We start from the raw sequence: 22048 nt of genomic DNA, 5'->3' as shown, positions 1-22048 counted from the left end.
AAAACTATTTTGTGACATCATCTCAGTAGCTCACTTGATTTTGTTTTTTGCAGAGAAGAGTGAAGTTTAAAATTTGACATAAAGAAATCTTGTTATATTTGATGCATTTAGCTGTTATAAAATATAGGGTGAGGTTCATGTGTGAATTATTCACATATGAACATACGTATATTAAGTACAATTTCATCTGTTCAAATGTGAATGAATTTGTTTACACATACAATTCACATGACATCACATTATATATATATATATATATATATATAGTTAGCTAAACCATAAAATTAGCACTAGACTAGCAACTTATCAGTGCAATGCGGTGACCGGTGGTGAGAGCGAAAACGGAGTGAAGGTCGCAACCGGTGGTGGTGGTGGTGGTGAAGGCGCGACAAGAGGTAGGCATTATTAAACAATTTCTTTCATTAAAAGATCAAACTTTTCAAAAATAGTTGATACGGGATAGTATTTCCATATAGAGTTACTAGCCTTGTACTCGCGCGATGTAGCGGGGCATAGAAAAAAAACGCTGGTTAAGTAGCTGTACCGTGTTATTACATGAATGTATGATTTAACTCAAGTGTTTCTTACCGTCGTTGTTTTAGAGTGAGCGTTTTTTATGTTGATTGATTATTAAAATCGGTAACGCATGTGTGTGTTTTTGGTATACTATGTGAGCAACTTAAGGGAAGGGAAGGGACACGCGTAAAAATTTTTTAAGGGTAATTTTGGAATCCAGGAATAAAGTGTTTGATGGTAATATAGATTAAAATGGTAAATTGGAGATTTTAAAGTAGAGTGTTAAATTTTAGGGAGAGTAGTAGTTTGTTTATCTATACTGCTTATTAAATAAAATACCCCCTATGTTGAAAGTTACTTGGGGGAAAAGTCTAAAATGTCCTTCCATATAATATTTTCATCTACCACCTTTAAAATATGTAATATTTTTACTTAGCACTAAAATATTTTTACTTATACTACCCCTTAACATTAATGATTATGTTATGCTATCAATCCTTTATTTTTTAAAATATTCACATTAATAATATACATCAATCGACGTTCCATCTACCACAAATAGTCGCATCTACCACCACATCATCGCCGTCACGACTACCGCCGCATTGCACAGATAACGTGCTAGTATAGATAATATAGATTAGTTAGGTTAGAAAGGACACGCCTTAAAAAATGTAAAAGACACGGTTCATGAAGCAATATAAATAAATAGTCGATTATTTCCATATCTCAATTTGATGACACTTAATTTGTTTAAAAAAAAGAAGATGTTCTTAACTTTTTTTTTATGATGGAAGTGTTTCCATAAAAAAAGTTTTATTTTTTTTTCCAAAAAGACACTGTTACTAATTATAAAAATAAATAAACAAATAAATGATATGAAAGTATAACTATCATGCACCAAAACTGCAAATAGGTAGGCGTATCCGTTTCAGAAATTTCATCGGTACGGAAACGTGTCCGAACTCGTAGGAAATGTTTCTTTAATGTTTCCATATATACATAAACGTTTCTTTAAAGTTTTTATACCATTTCTAAATTAATATTAGGATCTTAATAGGCTTTTCCAATTCCAAAACCTACTACCATCTTGCGACTGTATATATATATATCCCAACCCAAACCGACTATATTATACAATTTGGTCACCATGAGGTTTTTTCCATTCCATAACGGATTAGTAAACATTTGATCACTCATCACCATCAAGCATATATTATACAATTATATACATAATTTGTCAATTTTCAAGTCTCTCTGTATCGATATAGTTTTTATTATTTATACTTTGGGATAAATATTTTGTAATGTAACAAACTTTGAACGAATGTCTATAGTAGGAAATAACTAAAGTTGTGTGTATTGTATGTAAACAACTTCAAAAATAATGTTTATTGAATGTAAGAAAATGTATTCAACCAATTAAATTCAGACAAGTGACACCTCTATATGGTTGCCACGTATGTTTTCTTACATACAATAAACTTTTTTCAAAGTTGTTTAAATACAATACACAAAACTTTAGTTATTTCCTAATATAGACATTCGTCCAAAGTTTGTTACATTTCAGGATACTTATCCCTTATACTTTTTATTGTCGTATCTTTGCGTACCCGTATCTTAGATTTTTAAGTTTTGCCATTCTCCGTTCCCGCATTGTTCCTGTACCCCTTTGTCGTACACATTTCGGTGCTACACAGAAGTATAAGGGTGGTCGGAGTTGTGTTCAGGTAAAAGTTGGGTTGTGAAGTACCCGGGAGGCTACACCACCACCGCTTGAGTACTCGAATGAAAGTGAAGAGGTGATTGACTTATTACTAACGAGACAAGCGTTTGATAACGACTTGAAAATGGTTATAACTTAGAACTATGGTTTTGAAGATAGTTTGACATGACTAAATTTTATTAGTAGGTGGTGAAAGTAGTGCGGTAATGAACGTTCCACTCCTTCCACCCCAATATTCTATCTTAAACATCTGAAAACGTATCCATTATGAATACAAATTATATATATATCCCTTAGGCCGTTCATTAGCTCATCGAATTGTCTTTGATGGATACCATAGGGAGGAGATCTGCCTGGTAGGGTCGTTATATTGTGATGTTATTTTTCGGAAATGGATGATGGGGAAATGTGAGTCTATGTGTGTATGATTTTATTTAAATATTTATTTGGTGATTAAGAGGAAGCTGAGTGCATGTGTGTGAGGATATGATAGAGAGAAGGTAGTTAGTTATTTATGTCTTGAAGAAAGAAAATTGATGTGAAAATCAAAAGGAGGTGATGACAACGTTATGAGAAAAAGAGGCATCATAACTACAATTACATACATTTATTCTATTAATTTAAATTTAAATATGCATTTATTATGAATATGACATGACATTTGACTTTTAGTTTGAAGGATTGTGTGGTGGTTGTCATCTTCATTATTTGGTGAAGACCATGGATTGTTAGAGAAAGAAGATGTGGTGAAATAGGGGTGGACGCGAGATAAGGTGATAAGCTTTATGGATGATTGGATGAAATTAGTTTACTAATATATTGGTTTGTTTCCTCACAGTTGCACACTCCATAATGTGAGACACAATGTATCATATTTCTAACAACAAGAATTACTGTACTCAATTCCTAAGTGGAGTATAGGGGAGGTGTGTTGTAATACAATTTTAATTCTATCCAAAGGTAGAGAGACTGTTTCCATAAGAACTTCCGGTCACGAAGATTTAAAAGCCATAAAAAGGTAAAGTGAATATACCTGTCTGTCGAGAATATGATAAGACGATATACCTGTTCAATGGGTCCGCTGGGTATGGCCACCTTAAGAGTAGAGAAGGGTAACAACCATACGGCCTAACAAATACGTTAGCACAATACATAAACTCTAGCAACCATAGAACGTATATAACAACATAAAATGTAGGAACATAATAAACAATGTATAAAGCAAAGTACCTTAGGCCGTCAAGCTATACTAATCCTAGTCTACTCTCAAAAAAAAAAAAACTACTCTCACAAAACGACAAAGGTAACCTATACACTTAGTCCTCTAGAAGTTTCAGCGTAAAGCCCATGCCTACCTACATATAAAGAATTAACAAAGAAATCCTAGTTGCCCGGAGGGTCCAAGGAAAAAAAACCAGGTGGTGCACACCCTATGAAACACACTAACTTAGCCGCCTAGCTAAACTAATTCTAGTCCACTCCCAAGCTCCCAAACCACTAAACTAGTTCTAGTCCTCTAATAAACTTTCATCGGTCATGTCCTCCGAAACAGGTAGAGTATTTAGGGGCAACCAAGAGTACCCCCCCCCCCCCCCCCCAATTCGATTTTGGCCTTCCTTTACTCAGGCAGAAACCACTACGGAGGTTTCTTTCATATTTCATATTTCTTAAATTGGTTTTTTTCCTCGTAGCCTCACACTCCATAATATGAAACACAGTGTATCTTATTTCATAATTTTTTAATTTGGGACTTTAGTTATCAGCAATTTTATTAGTAAAATTAAAAGTTTTAACTGTTAAGTTCAAATTAATGATCAATATTCAAAGATAATTTTTAAATTTTGTTCTCTCAAATTATTTCAAAGGTTAAAAAGATTTCAACTTTATTAATAAAGTTAAAAACAACTTCAAAAGACCTTAATATCAGTTATTTGGATTTTAATAGTTTATGTGATAATATAAATATAATTTTATCTTTTATATCAAAAATTTACCTTTAAATTTTATCAATATAGCTATTTTATGAATCTGAAGGAATATATTATGAGTTATTATTAGCCAAACCCGGATACAAATTGGATTTTTTGAATAATATCAAAACAAACACAACAAAATTCTTTAGTTTGTATAAAACATAAATTGTTGATTTTTTAATTTTTGCGGATCAATATGTTATTCTAACACTTAAACAATAATTATTACTCACATATTATGTTACCTTTATAGCGTTATAATGCATTAAATTGGAATTTTTGAATATTCTCACTATTCATGCTTTAATGGTGGTTTAACTAAAAGACCATCCTAGATATATAAAAAGTCTCACATCGCGCGTTAATACCACTGCTGATAGTGTGGGGTATAGCATGGTGAAGGAAATAGGGTAAACTTTACAGTGTTTTATATGGTGAGGTTCGAGGTGATTAGAGCCGTTGGAAGGCCTCACTGCCTTGACGCCTTTGACGATCCTTAATTTATCTAAGCACTTTTCTTCTACCATTTTAAACAACTCCCACAATCTTTTCATTTCAATTTTTAACTTTAAAAAAAAAAAAAAGGGAAAAACCAAAATTGCTCCTTCTTGATGGACATTATGATAAATAGAAGAATTAGGACTATCGGGGAGGAAAAAAATACTAGTCTTGAAATACTTTAAATGAACAATATAATTGGCAATGTTTAGGATATGATGTCCGCTTCTTGTTGCGAGACATCTTTTAATTATCACGCTTTTTATCACGCCTTGTAGTGAAATATACGAGTGAGAGATGGTTACAAACAAAATAATAAAATGTGATATAAGAAAAATAAAAAATGAGATGACATAATTGATAATTGATTGTGAAAGATGCCAACTCGCCAAATTCTGTGACATGTATTTCGCCTAGAAATCCCGATCTGTTGGGCTAATCCATATCCATTTTGAATATTGTGCGATATTTTTGCTTTAGAAGATCATTTTTACGTAAACACTTTTTAGCCATACAAAACAAATAAAAACATTATATAATTGTAATATACAATTGTATAATATATAGATACAGTGTTATGTATGGTTAAAATATGCTGTATAAGTATATTTTATAATTGCAACTACAAAATTAAACATTTAAACTTTTAGCTTCAATTTAAATGATACTGTATTTATTATAACTATGATATTTATTTTACCAGCAACATTGGACGTTTTAATTTAGGGAAATGATCCCTAAATAACACAATTTTACCATACACAACAATATATACATTAAAAGGTTGTACAGTACAACTGTCTGATGCATGTATTATTATATATGGCAAAATTGTGTTGTGTATGGATCACCTCCCTTTAATTTATCCATAGATCAAATCAAATTATTGGAGGGTCTAGATGTTTCTTACAATCGTTACACGTATATGATTTCTCACTTGAACCATATTCAAGTAGTAAGTACTAGATATACATATTTTATTTTTGACAACCATTACTCCGACAATATATATATATATATCTATGTAAATGAACCTTTAAAAAAAAAAAAAATCACATTACGAATATCACTTCCCTTAAACAAAAGTTAAATCTTTCCATTTACCTTGTTATCTAGCCAAATTTCCTAACGAGATATGGGGGAACTACTACCTAGCCTCCTGCCTATAAAACAACAAATTCAATACAATTTAATGATCAACATGGAAGGCACCAATAATAATATTGATGAACGAAAAAAACATATTGTTCTAGTACATGGTGCATGCCATGGAGCTTGGTGTTGGTTTAAGCTCAAACCACTTCTTGAGGCTGCTGGCCACCGTGTTTCGGCCTTTGATCTCTCTGCTTCCGGGACCAACTCCAAAGTAATACAACAAGTCATCACATTTGCCGACTATACTGCCCCGTTGCTTGAATTTTTGGCCGCCATTCCCCCGGAAGACAAGGTCGTGCTGGTTGGCCATAGCAATGGGGGTCTTTGCATTGCTCTTGCAATGGAAAAGTATCCCGAAAAGATCTCTCTCGCTGTTTTCCTTACTGCCTTCATGCCTGATACCGTACATAAGCCTTCTTATGTTTTCGACAAGGTTAGTATAATCAATTCATTCTTATAAATATTTATTGGGTAAAACCATTTACCATTATATATCAAATACTATATATATGTGCACTACAACTAAACATGAAATGAACTCGATCTTAACTACTCTAGCATATATATAACAAAAATATGGTAATCCTGTGTACAACTAAACTTCCAATATATATATATGTACAAGTATGGTACCATTGATCGACTTGCGAATTTATATATACCTTCTTCTTTTTTTTATCCTTTCTTTCCGTATTTGTTAGCAAGCTTCAACAAATTTGATGTTTACAAATGGTGGAAAAGGCGTATATATATAAATGAATGATCGAGGCGAGTAATAATGATTATAACAATATAGTTCATTAGTTTGTATCCAAAAAAATATGGAAAGAAAGTTGTGAAGATGGTGGGATAATAAAGTTAGAAAAAACTTTGGCGGGAAAAGATTAAAATTTGTTACTAGAAAAACGAAATTTTGTCTCAAATAAGTTGGAATTCAATTAAAATATTACTCCGTAATATAATTTGAAAGTTCATGGAATATGCAGATCAATTAAAAAAAAAAAAAGTCCACGGTGCATGGTCTTTTAACTCTTTTATATATCTATATAATATAATATAAAGTGTACGCATAGAAATATTATCTTTGTTAATTAAGATAAGCCACGGGAAATTACACCCATTAATCCGATCGATAATCTCGGGTTAGATATCGACCATAAGCACCACGTATCTCCATGTTACCTAATCATGTACAGTAGATACGACATTTAGAATGATCCATGTCCACCCACATATAGATAACCATTTAAATACGTAACTAGCTAGCCACCAATTTCAAATCAACGTTCACTTCATGACAACGAGCGCTACCGAAACGTTATCTGTTTTTGTAAATTTGTGATTAAATTTAACACTTTAAATATCCATACATGTTCGAGGTAAGGTTTGTTTTTCAAACATTACGACTACCATTTTATTGTTTGGAAAATGTGTACTTTCAAACGTTAGCCTAGTGCCTAGTGGGGTAAGGGGCTGTTTATTTATGGGATGAAGATTCCCTAAAGGTATAAGGGGGAGGGAGTGGTCGTGGTGAAGGAGGTGCGGGGAAGCGGGGCGCGCAGGCACACCGCTGCCGGCGGTTCACCGCAGGAGAGAGAGGAAGAAAAACAGGAAAGAACCCCGATGGGGGGAAGGAAGGAGAGAGAAAGGAGAAGAGAGAAAAGGGATCTGATTGGCTAGTTTTTTTTTCCCTTTTATTTTTTGATTGAAAATGATGGAAAAGATATATATATATATCTATACATTTGATGAAGAAGATAGAAACACACAGAGCCTGATCTCGATTTGTTCTATTTTTTATTATTTTTATTTATTATTATTTATATTTTAGTCTATGTAACTATTCATCTATTTACATATCAATCCTTGTATTTTGTGTTTTTTATATTATTGATTATATATATATGTTTTATGTTATTTATTTATATAGTTTGAAAAATTTTATTAAAAATAAATGAAAAAGAAATGATGAGGTGAAGATGGGGGAAAGTGTTGCCAGTGATTTGGGAAAGATGGGGGAAGAATGGAGTAAAATGAGTTGGCAAAATTTTATTGGTTAGTGGTGGGGGAAGAATGGTAACCACTCCCCCCCCCCCCCCCCCCCCCCCAAATAATTTTAGGGGTAAAATTAAAAGAATTTTGACCTTTTGATTGAAATCAAAGGTCAAGATTTAAAGATCATCTTTGAATCTTGACCCTTGATTTTAATTCAATGGTTATAATTAACAACTTTACCCTTAAAATTATAAATAACTATAAATTTAGGGAATTCTCATCCTTATTTATGGTTGAGACTTGAGAGGATCCCGAGTTCAAAGCTTTGCTCAAATGTCTTTACTGTATTATATTTACAGGGACATTTTAGGTGTTGAGAGAACATAAAATACTTAATAAGTACTAATAGTTATTGATAATATTTAATACTTCATCCTTCTCACTAAATATGTCATATTTTGAATTTTTAAAGTCTTCTTTTATAAACTTTAACTTTAAATATTTTGATGTGTTATATAAAATTTAATGAAAGTTATATGAATTGATTGAGTTTTAAATGCATATTTTATTCGTATAACTTTTATCAAATATTATATAACACAAATTAAAATATTTAAGGTCAAATTTTATAAAAGAAGACTTAATTTAAAAATTCAAACTAAGACACATTTAGGTTATATTATAATAGGACCCTAGTGTTCAAGTGTCTTATTATATTATCACATAAAATGACACTACCAACTAAATGTGTTATAAAGTAATTTATTAGGATTCATATTTCAAGTGACCTATTAAGTTATATGATAATAGGACACCAAAAAGTCATTCATCCTATTGAATAGCTTCCAAGACACGTTTTAAGTAGCATATGATACATAAAGACCTTAAACGGTCATCCTTCTTATTGTATAGTTTTTCAGGACACTATTTTCATAGCGTTCTACACAAAGAGTTTTATAAAGTCCTTTTTGTTGTAGTGTCATCAGATTAAATCATAACGTACAAAACACATAATCATAACTTGGATAATGACATTAAAGTAGAAACTAGAAACATAGAAACATTATTTTTTTATTCTCCATTACGTGTGAAACTTTGTTACCCGCACTTTACACTGTTAATTAAGTTCGAGCACCCTCTAGTTCTTCAAGTGGTCTTGTTAATTCTTGAAGAAAGGTCCTCTAAAAAATTAGTATAGGACAATTTTCTACTTTAAAAACCCGTATATAATGGTGGGGTGCCAAAGTTCAATAAGTTAATTTGAATAATGACGATGATTTACATTTAAAAGGTATTGGTGGTAGTGACGACGACTGTCGATGGTGGCGGTGATTTTGTTGGTATAGACTTTTGGTATAAAAGCAACTAATATTAAATAATTAATTTAGATATTTTAAGAAATAAAAATTATACAATAATGTATGGTAGCCGTACAATACGACGACAGTGTAATAACAGGGACGGATAGTGATGGGGTAGCAACGTCAAATGATGTAGGTAATTGATGTAAACGTGTCTGATTTAAAGGGATAGTAGAGATATCTTACTAATATAAGAGAAAGATGGTTTAACTTGATATTAAAGATTGATGGTGATTTAATTCATTAACGGTATCGTTTTAAAAGAAAAAAAATCATTAATAATAGTTTGGTTAATCCCGTGTGCTTCATATTTTTTTTTTAACTTTGAACATGAGATTATAATTTTTATATAATGATATAAATAAATATTTTCTATATCTCCTTTATAACTTTTCAATAGAGATATGAGATTATTATATGGTAAATGATATATAATTTCTTATCCTAAAATTCTAAAGCATATAATTTGGGACAAAAAAAAAGTATCCATTATTATCTACTGATACTTTCACCTTTATAACTGCAACTACAAAATTCCAAAATTATACTTTTAGTTTTGATTAATTCTGCATTTATTATGAATATGACATGACATGGGGTAGTTGCCGTCTTCATCTTTTATGGTTAAGAACTTGAGATCATGAATTGTTAGAGAGGAGATCGAAAGTGGGGTAGAGGTGAGATAAGGTGATAAGCTTTTCGGATGATTGGATGCAATTAATTTACTAGTGTTTGGTGTATTTGGGTACATGTAGTCATTTAGATAAATTGGTATAAATTATTACTTTTTTTAATTTTTTCATTTATATACATAAGTTTATACTTTATGTTATATGATGTTATCATGTTTTTAACTTCGTTGGTGTAATGGTTTAGAGTTCTATTTGTGACCTATAGGTCCGAGGTTTGAATATCCATCCAATCAACTTTGAGATATAAGTAGTCTTTTTATAAGGATTTGATTTGGGTGTACCTAATTTTAAGTCAAATGGGGGCGAGTTTACTCCTATTAATCGTCGTGCTTTCAGCCGGATTAGTTAGAGGTTTTCCTCCATTAGGTATTTGAAATAGGCATTATTACTTCGAGAGATCTCTCTAGAGGACCTGATTAAAACAATGTATGCTAAACCTCTCGCCGTCGAATCAACAAAATTCACCTTAAAAAAAAAAGCTTAAGTTTAATACCGTATTTATCATGACTATGACATATATCTATATTACTGCAGCATTGAACGTTTTATCCATAGATCTGGTCAATTTATTGGGTATGGGCCTATGGGGGTGTACATATTCAAGTAGTACTATACATAGTTTACTTTTGACAACCATATTTCTGTCGATATTTATGTACCCTTATAAGTTTCCCATTTTTAATAAAACACAAACTCCCAATTCAATACTAATTGATCCAAATGGAAGGCATCAGTACTGACGAACAAAAAAAGCATATTGTTCTAGTACATGGTGCATGCCATGGAGCTTGGTGCTGGTTTAAGCTCAAACCACTTATTGAGGCTGCTGGCCACCGTGTTTCGGCCTTTGATCTCTCTGCCGCCGGCACCAACACCAAAGAAATACAACAAGTCATCACATTTGCTGACTATACAGCCCCATTGCTTGAATTTATGGCCGCCATTCCCCCCGAAGAGAAGGTAGTGTTGGTTGGCCATAGCGTTGGCGGTCTTTGCATTGCTCTTGCAATGGAAAAGTACCCGAAAAAGATCTCTCTTGCTGTATTCCTTACAGCCTTCATGCCAGATACCGCAAATAGGCCTTCTTATGTTTTCGACCAGGTTACTATAAATCTTCTTCTTAATTAGCATTAGTAGTATATATATACACATTAAAAAAGTGTTGTCAAGAATTTAGTTTTATTACTCGTAATAGATATCTCCGATTATCTTTAGATTTATTAGTTCATGAATTAATTAAGTTTATATAATATATATAACGGATACCCTCGCAATGCGGAGACGATGGTGATAGTGACGACCAAGGTGGTAGCAATGGTGTGGTGGCTCGGCAACGGGTGGATTGATATATGTAACGGTTAACAATGTAAAATGGGTGTAGTGGTGTGATTACTATACGAGTTCTAGGATATATGTTGTAGATTAAGTTTATTATCGATATTAAAGATATAATAGGTGTAGATGTTTGAAAGACAATTTGGGTATATCAATTTATTTCTAGAAAAATGGGGTGAGATAATATAGTTTAATATATAAGTTTATATATAGGGATGACAACGGATTGGGTAAGGATCTAGTTGAAGGGTATTATATTACATCCCTATACTTATCTCTATCGGATATCGGGAATTTTCATCGGGTAATGGGTGGTATCTTGTAAGAAATATAAACTCATTGAAGTAAATGATAGCTTGAGGTAATATGTATTTAGACGTTTTTTTTATAAAGTATGAATATAATTATGTATACAAACTAATATCTATGTTACTTATATAGTATATAAAGTGTGACACATTAAAAGTTTTAAACAAATTAGTTTTAAAAGCTAAACTTAAAATGATTCTTATAAATAAGAAATACTTTATACGATTCTATTAATGGAACTCGGGAATTTATGGTTTTCTATACTCGTCCCCATCCTGATCCCTATCGGAGACCAAAATAATATCTCTATAACCGTCGCCATCCCCGGTCAACTCGGATATTCCCCGGTACGATCAAACCGGGTTCGGGTATCGATATGAAATATAAAGCATATGAATGTCAAACAAATATATTTAACACGGGTACGTACAGATTTAGTAATTAACTACACCTTAGAAGGAGTTTTGAAATTTAGTTAAGGTTTGTTTTTCGATGAGTAGGACTACGACTACTATTTATAAAAGCTTTAAAAAGCTCATTGTCATAGCCTAAGTAACAACCCATTTTGTTTTAAAGTTAATAGATTTGAAAGCTTTGGTATATTTATAACTCAGATATCCAAATCGTTGGTTGACAAGTTGGTGTGGTGTGGATAGAAGACAATGGGATAAATAATTTATTTTTACTATCACTCATATATTTCTTACTCGTGCTAAACTATGTTCGTTGCAATTTTAAATTATCGAGTTCGTCACTGATCTAACCCTTATACACTTGATTAATCGAATATATAGTAAAGTCAGACATATGACAAATTGACAATTACAATAACAAAAACAAAAGAAATTCAAATTACCAAAGACGTACATTTTGCTATATACCAAATTAATATTTTTCTTAAAGTAGTAGTTGTATAAAATTTGAAAGTCAATATTTAAAAAAAAAAAAATAGTATAAAACCAAAAAGAAATTTACAAATAAAACTTTACAAACAAATGAGTTGCAAGCTATGATCAGTTGCCCATAAGCTAAAAAAAACAACAAACACAAACAAGGCGAGACTACACTATTAATACCACCAAACTAAAAAGACCACCAATTAAAACCTTAATTCGTACACTACAGCTAACACGTAAAAAATTACCAAAATCTAAATAAAACTAAGTTTACAGTAGACTCACAACATCAATCTTGCATCCTTCAAGACCTAATGCACCATTTAATCCATTTAGGTTTTGTTGGTGTTTCATTTTATCAAATATCCTAAAATGGAAATCACTTAGAAGTTCATCAGAGACTTTATGCAAATTCTCATTGTTATCTTTAATAACCTTTTTGTTTTAAGCTATCGAGATAGTATATAACATTGACCAAACTATTGCATTTTAAACCATTATTTGTTTATCATTAAGTCCAATTGCACCATTATATTTGAGTAATTCATCTACCAAAAAAATATTGAAGTCACCGTCCTCCACCATTTGTAAGTATTTGTCCACACTTTCTCTTTCATAAGTGACGAAACTATGGTCGATTGTTTTAATTACATCGTCACAGCAACAAGGACAAATTGTAAAGTGAAGGTCCCTACTCCCTTCCTTTTTCCAATTCTCTCTACCGATACGCTTTTTGATTTTTTCACCTTATTACACTGACTTTTCGGTAGAAAATGTAGTAACTAGAGTACCCTTTTTCTTCCATAGAGGTTTTTTTTTGTTGTAAAGTTTCCATAGAGTTTTCTTTCCAATATGTATACAATTGATTTACATTTCTACATTTTAACTACATACTATTAGCATTTTGCAAAGTATAGTGTTTTTTTTAACTATATATAATATATATTTCCATTTTGAAGTTTTATGAAAGTATTCCGAAAGAAGATTGGCTGGACACAAGTTTCCTCCCTTATACGAACGACCAAAACGAATCCGACATCAAGTTGCTTTTCGGGCAAAAGTTTTTGTCCTTAAATATGTATCAGCTTTGCTCCGATGAGGTAATCCTTATTACACTAATACTCTCTCTATATTATAATATTACGTTATTGTTAATGATTAATAATTTATTTCATCATGTAGGATCGTGAATTAGTGAAAATATTGGCTAGGCCAATACCATTGTTTCTAAATGACCTACCTAAGGCACAACCATACACAGAAGAAGCATACGGTTCTGTGAAGCGGGCTTACATCCTTTGTGACGAAGATAAAACCATCAAAGAAGAATTCCAACGATGGATGATCAAGAATAATCCAGTGGTCGAGATGAAAGAGTTAAAAGGTGTGGATCATATGCCCATGATAAGCGACCCAAAACAGCTCAGTACTTGTCTCCTTGACCTAGCCCGTGGATATGATTAGTTGACACATCTCAATGTCATATTCAAAGATATTATTATGGTGGTATATTGCATTGGTAACTAACTAGTTATTGATACAAATACTCCTCTGTAATTCAAGTTTGACTCTTATATAAATTTTTTGTGAAATCTGTCACAAAGAATATCAACTTATTCACGAGGCATACATATTTACAAACCAACTTAATCGAAACAAACTTAACCACAAAATCATTAAATGGGCCAATGACCCGTATGACTAAAATAAACTTTTTAACAACATCATATCAAATATGCACATTGTAAGTAAGGGATGGACCAATTTCTGGACCCATAATACTTTTTATTTAACATCGAGTTAGTAGATAGTAATCAGCATTCATCACACCATAGTAACATCCAATTGGTCAGTATGTGGAACTCGAACCACGCATACTTGAGTTGAAACTCAGGACTTTCGAAAACCCACCCTAATAATTCTTTCTTAAGAATGTAGGAAGTGAGATTTGAACCCTAGTGCCATACTTGACTAGTTTCATGGTGAATTTTATCACCAGTTGTAGATGATAATAAGTTGATAACAGTTACATAGAGGGATTATGAGAACAACAATACACTTTTATTTAAAGAGAGTTGATGGGAACAACTGATACATTGTTTGACACAATTTCTACATATATATATACTATGGGAAACAATGCCTCTAGTGGTGGTTATGACTGTTTGATATGAACCGGTATAAGTGTTTAACGGAGAAACGGTGGCAACGCTTCAAACCAAAAGTCACAGGGCCCTTTATTTACTCTATTTACAATGGGTTTGTTGGCCTGTGGCCCAAACCGAATAGCTCATCTATTAAACCAAACTTTAAGCTTAAGTCTCTGACCCACTATATAAATACACTGACTTTATTGACTTCAAAATTCTACCAACACACCCTAGCACAAAAGTACAGATATAATAATAGAACTAACTAAAAAGTAAGCGAGAATACCTAGCGAGTACAATTAACATGCACATATATTCTTGACTCATAACGAAATAGCTATGGATCCAAAACTTCTCACATTACCCTTTAAAGAATTGAGTGCGCCTAGCTTCTCAATCCCTTGAATTATATCATACATTAATGCAACAAAATTCATCATAAAGAGCATAAAGTGTGTTTTTGTCAACCACGAGTCCACGACAAAGAATAATATCATTCTTTGTTGTCCTTCACGAAAATATACATATATGTAAATTATACTCACCTTAATTAGCCTCAACAACTAAAAGTTCTCAACCAAAGTTTTCTTACGATACACATCTCAAAATTGATTATCGTCTCATAAGGTTACTAGCTTAATTTATTTGAACTGGGTTCTAATGATACAAACTTTGGGGGTAAATGCCTTTTGTCATAGTTTGGTTCAAAAGTAGAGTAATTGCTATATACTCATGAGAGACAAATAATCTGGTTTGAATTAAAAGATTGCACAAAGAAGAACAAAGCCACAGGGTTAAACAGAGTTTAATCATATTGCGCTGCAGTTAGAATATGAAGACCGTTTATCTCAAAAGACCATGTACAGAAACTTTGTCATGTTTGTATCTAAACTTTTTTGTGAAAGAAACATGTTCCGTGACAATGGGAGGATATAGATACTAGTTTACTCTAATTAATAGTTTGCTGTTACATATATTTTAGGTTAGCACTAGATAAATGATATCTTCTATACTAATTTAAATGTTTAAATTTGACTTTTTAAGTCCTTCTTTTATAACTTTGACCGTAAATATTTTGATTTGTGTTATATAAAACTTGATATATAATATATGAATGAATTAAGTTTTAAATGTATTTGTCATTGATATAACTTTCATCAAGTGTCATATAACAAAAGTGAAGATATCTACGGTCAAAAATGTTAAAAGATGACTTTCAAAGTCAAAATAAGACATTTAAGTCGGGATGGATAAAGTATATATTTTTCTTTTGAAAGACCAACAAATGTCAAAGCCCAAAACTGCATTCGAGGTGACCCAATGGCAAAAGGCCACCACATAGCTTGCCCAACCTAGTCGCATAGAGCCTAGACCTGTTTACAACAATTCCAGAAAAAACCCCACCGAAACCAAGTCAAGGTTCAAACTTTCCCCTCGTGGGTAAAATCTGAGTGACTCACCACGGGTAACATGAACTAGTGGTAGATAAGCAGTTGACATTGAAGTATATAATTTAAAAGTATAGTTTCTAATATAATGATATAAACGTATAATTTCAAAATATATAATTAGTAGTTTGCTGTTATGCCAGATCAAAATATATAACTAATACTTTGCTGAATTGTTAGACAACAGGACGTGCATGAAGCTGCGATATATCAACCAAATTAATCATGTTACCCATTCTCCCTATACTACTTACCCTGCCTATATATATAATTAACCAATTCAATACAAATTGATCAACATGGAAGGCATCAGTACTACTACTGACGAACGAAAAAAGCATTTTGTTCTAGTACATGGTGCATGCCATGGAGCCTGGTGCTGGTATAAGCTCATTCCCCTTCTTGAGGCTTCTGGCCACCGTGTTTCGGCCTTTGATCTCTCTGCTGCCGGCACCAACACCAAAGAAATACAACAAGTCATCACATTTGCTGACTATACTGCCCCGTTGCTTGAATTTATGGCCGCCATTCCCCCAGAAGAGAAGGTCGTGCTGGTGGGCCATAGCGTTGGTGGTTTGAGCATTGCTATTGCCATGGAAATGTTCCCAACAAAGATCTCTCTCGCTGTATTCGTCACTGCCTTCATGCCAGATACCGTAAATAGGCCTTCTTACGTTTTCGACCAGGTAATTACACTATAATCTTTTTTCTAATAATACCATTAATTATCAACACCATATATGTGCACACGTACCTAAAAATAAAAATGAACTCTGAATAGATATATATGATCCTTGTTAAGATAACCTTATGGGAAATTACACACACTACGTTTTAATTTGTAGTTAGTTTTCTCCGAGTTAATAATTAAAGCAAAGCCTACCGCCTCCACGACCACTAAACAAAATGGATACTCAATTGAATCATGATCACAAAACTTATAATTAACTACACGTTGAAATGAGTTCTGAAATATTGATCCATGTCAACCCACATTTGGATAATTAGTAGCTACCATGTCAGAGCAACGACACTTAACCGAACGATGCTAATTTTTTTAAATTTATGACCAATTTAACACTTGAAAAACCTTAAATGTCCCAGCCAAGGTTTGTTACTATGAATACCATATTTATAGTTTGCCAAATGGAGGGTATTATTATTTTAGTTATATGATAAAATCCTAAGTTTAATCATACACATGCATTTGGGATAGTTTAGGAGTAATAATGGAATTGTTCGATGTTCAAAAATATATAACATTTAAGGATATGCACAATATGGAAAAATACATGCCAAAATTTCTAAGCTTTTCAAAACCTCAATAAGCTAACAAGCAACTTTTAATTAGTTAGATTAAACTTATATTATATTTATTGGACCGAGTCACGAGTCGTAAATTTATAAAATTTTTATTATATTTATGACTTGAAGATCGCAAGTTGACTTGATTAATATTTATGCTTGTCATCGTGTATATTAAGTATGTTCAAAGCAAAACGACTTTGAATGAAGCAAATCTTTTGAAAATACTCTCCAAGTTGTAGATAATCACGTTCTTGCTAGAATTCTGGTGGGAATATAAAATAGACTTAAAACTAGTATTATCCATAGTTTCGACTCGTAATTTCTTACTCCACTCGAAAACATAAATTTTTAATTCGTGACACTAAACATGACTCGACTCATAAAAATCTAAACATTTTTAAATATCACATAATAGCATAATCATATATATGCGACATTTTTATAAACAAAATATAAGCTCTTTATCTTAACAGATTTACCATTCAATAGATTTGAGTCATATACTTATAATTAATCTCCATATATATATTCGCAATAAAAGGATCAAAACTACGTAGATAACACACAAAATGATGTACCAATAAATATTAGATACGAGTATAACCATACTACCAACCACAATAATTATAAGTTTGCAACTCCTGACTCGGTCCAAGTTCACACTGTTAATCGCGAGAGTCTAGAAAAAAATGAGTCACCCAGCGAGTCGACTCGTTATGGAGTAAATTGACTCGACTTTTAAGAGTCGACTCGTGACTCGTAAGAGTTTAACAACTGTACTCTTATCCTCTTTTTACTAATTTAAAATCTTCCACCTAATACACTAATAATATCTTTATGTAATTAATAAATATATATAAACATACATTCGTTAACCCTTAAAGTAACTACACTATTTCCATTTATATCAATTATTTTTACATTAATAATCAGACCATCACCGCCACCTCCACTGTCACCGTCATCATTGCTGCTCTATTGTACGGATAGCCGTTTAGTATTTTGTTTATATGGGCAATTGAATCAAAATAACATAGATTTCGTTTTCCATATTTGGAAAGTATCATTCATTATATACATAGCCATTTATTTAATATTTAGTATTCTTTGGAATTGAATATCCCTATCAATCGAAATGTTTTGTTTGTATGTATATTTAGAATTTCAGGATAATGAATTTCTTCAGAAAAGGTTTTCTTTTTAACAACGAGTGCAGTTAGTAGTTAGCATTCGAGATACCACAGTGACATCCAATTATGCGGAGCTCGAACCTCGTATGTCTGAGATGAAACTCGGAACTCTCGAAACCCCCCCTTCTCCCACCCCCAATAATTTACTTCTACAAATCTAGGAAGTACGATTTTAGCCCTGGTGAATTTTCCTCAATACTCAATCAACTGCATAAAAATTAGAAAAGTTTCATTATTTTTAATTAGATGCTTTTAATATTTGATTATATATTTCATGTATATGTATATATGATATGATTTGAAGATTGCAAGTTGACTTAATAAGTTAATATGTATTCTTATGCTTGTCACCGTATTAAGTACGTTGATCGAGAGCAAAACGAGTTTGAATAAAGCAACACTTTCGGATATACTTTATACACAAAATGGTCCTCTTAAAGAACATTAGGACAAGGGTAGCAACTAGCTAGCAACCATCAGTATTGTGTTGTGGCTTATATAATTTTGTTAATAATAGCGATATAAATTTTGAAGACTATTTATCATATGTGAGTTTGTTCACAATAATATTCGAAACTCATTACTGATGACCAGCACTTATCTCTGGTCACAGAGATTAATTATAGACCTTACGGAACGTGTAAAATAATGCAATAATGGTCAATGGGCCAGATTGAGGCTAGAACTTTCAACTGCAAATTGAAAAGATTGTCATATGGAAGGCGCGGGGTCACGCGTTTGGCCGTTTGGGTAAAGCTTTTTATATACAATCCTCTAGTATGTATTTTTATACTACATTAATGCCCGCACGATGCGGCTGCAATAGTGATAGTGACGACAGTGTGGTGACGGCTTGGCGGCATGGCGGTGGAGGTAGTGGCGGCATGGCGGTGGTGGCAGTGACGATAGTGACGGCATCATAGTGAATGTAAATTAATTGAGTTAATATGGTTATTTAAAGGTTGAAAGATCGATGTTGTAAGTTTATCATTAAAGGTATTATAGGTATATAGGTGAAAATGTTTAAAATAGAGAATAAATAAGAAGGGTAATATGGTCATTTTAAAATCTTAGTTATTTAAGTGGGAAGAGGTAATTTGCTTTATATAGTATTATAGATATAATCATCTAAAACGACGAATTGATTATATATACAAAGAGGTTGATGAAACCAACGCATACATTTTGTAAGAACTAAGTAGGTAACATCGAATGCCATTTTATATGGGTTTATGGTCTCAATACCATCATTAACTATGTATGAGGGAGGTAAAAATGTAGATAGTCTTACCTAAATCTAAGGTATTGACTGTTTTCAAATTATACCAATGGGGTAGAGTAAGACCCCCAGCCTTGTTAACATCCGAATCAAACATTAATTTGATCTCTGTCTCCCGGAACAATAGCTCCAACCATTTGATCTAACTCAATTTATACATAAAATTTGGCATATATCAAATTATATTAACTTACTTTTCTACATTTTAACTACATGTTTATGTTATTTTCTATTAGGTCAATAATAATGAATGTATTTGCTAACAATTAGTGTTCTTCTAACTATATATATATTCGTTTTGAAGTGGTATGCAAGTATCCCTAAAGAAGATTGGCTGGATACAAGTTTCCTCCCTTATACGAACGACCAAAACGAATCCGACATCAAGTTGCTTTTCGGGCAAAAGTTCTTCTTAAATATGTATCAACTTGGCTCTGATCAGGTTCTCCTAATTACGCTAATACTCTCACAAAGATATAATACACTACTGTATGTACGTCATTGTTAAAAATTAATAATTTATTTTCATCATGTAGGATCGTGAATTAGTAAAAATATTGGCTAGGCCAATACCATTGTTTCTAAATGACCTGCCTAAGGCGCAACCATTCACAGAAGAAGCATACGGTTCTGTGAAGCGGGCTTTCATCATTTGTGACGAAGATAAAACCATTAAAGAAGAATTCCAAAGATGGATGATCAAGAATAATCCAGTGACCGAGATGAAAGAGTTGAAAGGTGTGGATCATATGCCCATGATAAGTGACCCAAAGGAGCTTAGTACTTCTCTCATTAACATAGCCCGTGGATATGATTAGTCGACAATAATACATCTTGATGTTATATTTCAAATATAATAAATAGTTGTATGTTGCATTGGTAACTAACCTGTTATTCATACAAATACTCCTCTGTAATTCAATCTTTTGTAATTCAAGTTTGACTTTCATATAAAATGTTTGTGAGAAATATCACAAGGAATATTAACTTATTCACAAACATAGTTATTCAAAAACCAACTTCATTTGAAACAAATTTAGCCAGAAAAAAAAATTTAATCACAAACGAACTTGACTAAAAACAAATTTATTTGTACGGTTATTGACCCATGAATTTAAGGCCCAAACGAGCATCACAAGTTTGTTCTTCTCTAACTTAAGACTATAACCGAAAAATGTATACACAAGTTTGTGACTCACGAACCTAAATGAACATATTGTGCAAGTGAACTTATTTGATAAATCTAATAACTCGTGAATTTGATGACGAGACGCAATTATGTGCATAAGTTCGTTGGCTCACAAATTTGCTTATGTTTGTTGTCCTCTAGCAAAGTCATTTGACATACAAACTTATAAAATTTATTCCCTTAACTCATCTAGCTTAGTGAGACGTACATACGAAAGGGCAGTTTGGTCCTTTTTTTTTACTTAATAAAATTAATAGTTAAAAATTTAATTATTCAGTCAGATTTCATGTTTCTTTGTTCACTTAATAAACAAAAATAACCGTCAATTACTTATATTTTAGTTAATACACACAAACATTCTTAATATATTTTTAATGAGTCATTGACCCATATGACAAAAATAACCACCTTTAACATTATATAAATCAAACATATACATTAATATTAGATTTTAGACTCGTGTCCAACACTGGACACGAGACTTACGACATTATTAATATTAGATATTAATACATGTAAGTCATAAAAGCTTATAAGTTCAAAGTTGAAAATATATGTAGATATTATGTGTTTAATTTAAATGCCAAGAATGTTAAACTAATAGAAAGAAAACAAATGTAATAAAAAAAAAGCATTAGAAGCATATACCCTCCTTCATCAGTTGATAGACTTTTTTATAGACGAAATTTGTTGTAATGTCTTTTGTCTTCTCATCTTTGTCACATATTAATACCTTAAAGCACCTTCTCGACTTAACTCGAGATACTGTGATGTACAATTGTTCTTGTGTGAAAGCCAGATTTTATAAACAGATACCAAATTTAATAACATTGTAAAAATAATTATTTTATTTATTTGTTTTTTATTAATTAAATAGTTATGTAAAAAAACTAAATGGTGACATCATCAGGAATCAATTTAATGAAATCGAACGATATAACTGGTTAATAAGTTATAAGTTCAACTGTCTCTATTAATATTAAAATAGTACAATTACTATTAAAATCTTGATATTTACATTTAATTTA

At 32.0% G+C, this 22048-nt stretch overlaps 2 protein-coding genes across 3 annotated transcripts; both read left to right on the top strand.

Moving 5' to 3' along the window:
• The first annotated feature begins 5771 nt into the window (after positions 1-5771).
• LOC122580605 (salicylic acid-binding protein 2-like) lies at positions 5772-14048 on the top strand. Of its 2 annotated transcripts, none has more exons than XM_043752869.1 (3): positions 5772-6301; positions 13416-13556; positions 13639-14048. In XM_043752869.1, exons 1-3 carry the CDS (start codon positions 5849-5851, stop codon positions 13918-13920), a joined length of 876 nt encoding a protein of 291 aa, XP_043608804.1. In that variant the 5' UTR covers positions 5772-5848; the 3' UTR covers positions 13921-14048. The 2 variants fall into 2 exon arrangements, with proteins under 2 accessions (XP_043608804.1, XP_043608805.1); XM_043752870.1 differs by lacking the exon at positions 5772-6301 and adding an exon at positions 10578-11017.
• A 2305-nt stretch (positions 14049-16353) lies between these two features.
• On the top strand, positions 16354-20649 carry LOC122609838 (salicylic acid-binding protein 2-like). Its single transcript, XM_043782788.1, has 3 exons — positions 16354-16740; positions 20136-20273; positions 20368-20649. The coding sequence occupies exons 1-3, from the start codon at positions 16354-16356 to the stop codon at positions 20647-20649; spliced, it is 807 nt and encodes a 268-aa protein (XP_043638723.1).
• The last annotated feature ends 1399 nt before the right edge of the window (positions 20650-22048 follow it).

Source organism: Erigeron canadensis, chromosome 8 (assembly GCF_010389155.1).
Source record: "Erigeron canadensis isolate Cc75 chromosome 8, C_canadensis_v1, whole genome shotgun sequence".
In the NCBI taxonomy this organism is placed as follows: domain Eukaryota; kingdom Viridiplantae; phylum Streptophyta; class Magnoliopsida; order Asterales; family Asteraceae; genus Erigeron; species Erigeron canadensis.
This window is presented reverse-complemented; position numbering and strand designations above follow the sequence as displayed.